Below are 3,332 nucleotides of genomic sequence, written 5' to 3'. Positions count from 1 at the left end.
GCTATTTTTTAACTAACGAATAGCGGGATTGCCCGTCACATTATAACGCCCCCACGGCTGAAAGCGCGAGCATGTTTGGCGCGACGGGGATTCGAACCCGCGACCCTCAGATTACGAGTCGAGCGCCCTAACCACCTGGCCATGCCGGGGAAGCTAACTTGTTGGATTAAGTTTAAAAAGGAGACAACCACGTTACTACCAAAATGGGACTATAAAGCTCTTTACCTTATGTATATTTTATGACGTTACTTCCAAAATGGGACTTTAAAACATAAAAATATAAATTCCAGTAAATCACTACAATTTCTTTATTGAAGGATTCCTTTGGTCAGAATTAGATTTTCTCAGTCTCGTTCTCTCAGCCTTAGTTTTTTGATTTAGTTTGCTTAATTTGCTACCTGCGCAATCTTCACCATAGGAATCGAACCTCGAACTTTAACATTATTAGCTTATTTGTATATTACAAAATACCTGATGGTCATAAAACTAAGAAAATCGAAATTGTAATTAATGGTGCTTTCATGTGTTTCAGTAAAACCTAAGATAATGTTTAATTTTATTAAACGTTGATGGTTGTTGTTGAAAACTTGTCTACTTTTTTCTGTTCATTTTGGCACGAAACAGATCAATCATGTTTCTGAACACTTTACTTTTAGGGACTATTCCTGGCTGTACTCTACTGTTTCACCAACTCAGAGGTAACCTAATTATGTCTAATTGTTGTTGTTGTTGTTTATTTACCAGAGTAAGAGTCTGTGATATAAAAGTCTACCAAACATTTTGTTCTTGGTAACATCTTATTCAAGAGTCTGTCAGAATTAAAAGTTGACCGAAGAAAATTATTAAAGATCTTAATTTCGAAAAAAAAATGGATTGTGAGGTATATTTTACAATGTTATTTGTTCGGGGCTCAAATCTAGAATCTGATTTGATCGTAGGGTCAATGGTTCTTTGTTCGTCCGTGCGTGAAGTTAGCTAAAGTGTTATATCAACCAACGTAAAGCGTGTTATAAAGTTATCCAAGCTTTATTGTTTTCATAAAATATACATAAGGTAAAGGACGTTACTACCAAAATGGGACTATAAAACTATAAAATATACATCAAGGTAAAGAGTTTTATAGTAACTGGCAAACGTTTTGTACAATATGGTTTTGTCTTTACTTCATCCTGAATCACATGCGTTCGATTTGTATAGTTATTTCCAGACGTTTCTTTTTTTTTTTTGTTCTATTTTATTTTATTTTATTTTTTTTTAAGAAACTGAATAACTAGCTGTTACTTCTTTACCTACGCAGTGTATTTATGTCATTAACATTAATATAAATTAAATTAACGGAAAATATTTGCGTTTAAACCTGATAAGAATGTGTGCTAAAAGGGCAGGTCAAAAACCTCTAAGATTTTGGTGTAGTTATCCTTAACTTTGAACTAATGGCCCTAATGAAGGCAGTATCCACAGCCAAGGGCTTCGTCTGACTCACTCTATGAGCCGAATAAGGAGATTGATTCTTGTTCTTATAACGCACCGACAAATGAAAATGCGGAGTGTTATCATGGCGACGCGAATCTTGGACCTTTCGGTCCTCAGCCCGAAACGCTAATTATTAGGCCATACAGAAGAAAGTTGTTATTCTTATTTATATTAGAATGCAATGCACCACCTAGTGGCACATAAGTAAGTCTATGGACTTATAGCGCTAGAAACCGGGTTTCATTGCCCGTGGTGGGCATAGTACAAATAGCCCATTGTATAGCTTTGTGCTTAAATACAAAGAATTAAGCGAGTATAGAAACTTCCTGTTTTTGTAAAGTTGTAACGTTTTATTCAGCGTGAACAACATAACCCTCACATTTCTTTTTTACAGAAGCGTTTTAAGTATAGCATCAGTTGAAGAACTTTTCGTGAATATCGTGAAACGTTGTCGTACAAAATAAAATCTGTTTAATTTAATTATTCTTCAAGGATGAACGTAGGTATGGTTAAGTTGTAATTAGATCGTAATGATGTACAAGTTGGCAACATAGCTATTTGTATTTTGTACTTAGGGAAAATCTACTAAACTTATCTGCCACCGTCTCTAATTTTGAACTAACAATCAAAGAGAAGTTGGGCAGTCAACAGCACCCTACCACCCACCGTCCATACAGTCACTCTTATAACCCACAGCCGAAAGTGTAGGGAATAGTTTGATTCAAAGCCAGCTTGCCCGGATCTTTAAACCATAGCTCTACAACAGGGTCCCACCACAAGCAAAAAAAAAAAATGATTTAGAAGTTTCTAGAGTATTCGTACAAACCTGAAAGGACTGCATTGTAGCATTGGTGATCATGTAAGCCCTTTCTAGTGTGCCTCTGGGGTTGATACAGAACAAAAGGTGAGTGATCCCCAAGAGAGGAAACAGAAGTGCTGTTGCCTTTATTGATTTTCTGCAGAGAAAACATGAAGAAATAAATACAACTGATACCATTAAAATACAGTATTATTACGAGATGCTTCGAAAATGAGAGCTCTTCATGTAGGCTTTTGTGAAGAAAATATATTTCTTTAATTTACAATCGTCGTGAAAAAAAATCGATAATATTTAGTTAGCTGAACGATGAGTCAGATAACATTCAAAATATTTTAACTTGTTAGAGAATAATGTAGGGTTAGCTGATAATTTGTTATAGGTTTAACTTGTCACAAAACAACTTAGGGCTAGCATATAAGTTCCAAGTTTAACTTCTCACGAAATAATTTAGGGTTAACGTATTTGTTACTAGTACAACTTCTCACAAAACAAGTTAGGGTTAGCATATAAGTTACAAGTTTAACTTCTCACGAAATAATCTAGGGTTAACGTATTTGTTACTAGTACAACTTCTCACAAAATAAGTTAGGGTTATTATATAAGTTACAAGTTTAACTTCTCACGAAATAATTTAGGGTTAACGTATTTGTTACTAGTACAACTTCTCACAAAATAAGTTAGGGTTAGCATATAAGTTACTAGTTCAACTCTTCACGAAATAGTTTGGGGTGAGCAGGTAACAAGTCACAGGTTGAACTTTTCCCAGTACAATTTAGGGTTAACAAGAATTTAGCTCGTTGCAGAAGAACTTAGGATTAACAGAAAATAAGTTACAAGTTTAGCTTCTCACAAAATAATTTAGGGTTAGCAGGAAATAAGTTAAAGGTTTAACTTACCACAGTGAAGCCTTAAAGCCAGATAGTTTAACGTTTATTTCCCTTTTTTTTACTTGAAATGTCATATAAATCATGGGATAAAAAACAAACAAACACGGTATCAATTATATGATTGATATATTTGCAGACAAGCCCAACATCAT

General features: G+C 34.5%; 1 protein-coding gene across 1 annotated transcript in view; it reads right to left on the bottom strand.

Annotated features, from left to right (window-relative positions):
• LOC106475935 (calcitonin receptor-like) overlaps window positions 1-3,332 on the bottom strand; it is a gene marked incomplete at its 5' end in the record, with an annotated part of 9,920 nt that overhangs the window by 1,611 nt on the left and 4,977 nt on the right. The window contains one exon of the mRNA XM_013936611.1: window positions 2,300-2,429. Within this exon, the coding sequence (XP_013792065.1) occupies window positions 2,300-2,429 (130 nt within the window). The remainder of the gene's footprint in view (window positions 1-2,299; window positions 2,430-3,332) is intronic.

This window comes from Limulus polyphemus, unplaced genomic scaffold, assembly GCF_000517525.1.
Source record: "Limulus polyphemus unplaced genomic scaffold, Limulus_polyphemus-2.1.2 Scaffold9472, whole genome shotgun sequence".
NCBI classification, from domain to species: domain Eukaryota; kingdom Metazoa; phylum Arthropoda; class Merostomata; order Xiphosura; family Limulidae; genus Limulus; species Limulus polyphemus.
The sequence above is the reverse complement of the archived record's forward strand: the minus strand, read 5'-3'. Positions and strand labels throughout refer to the sequence as shown.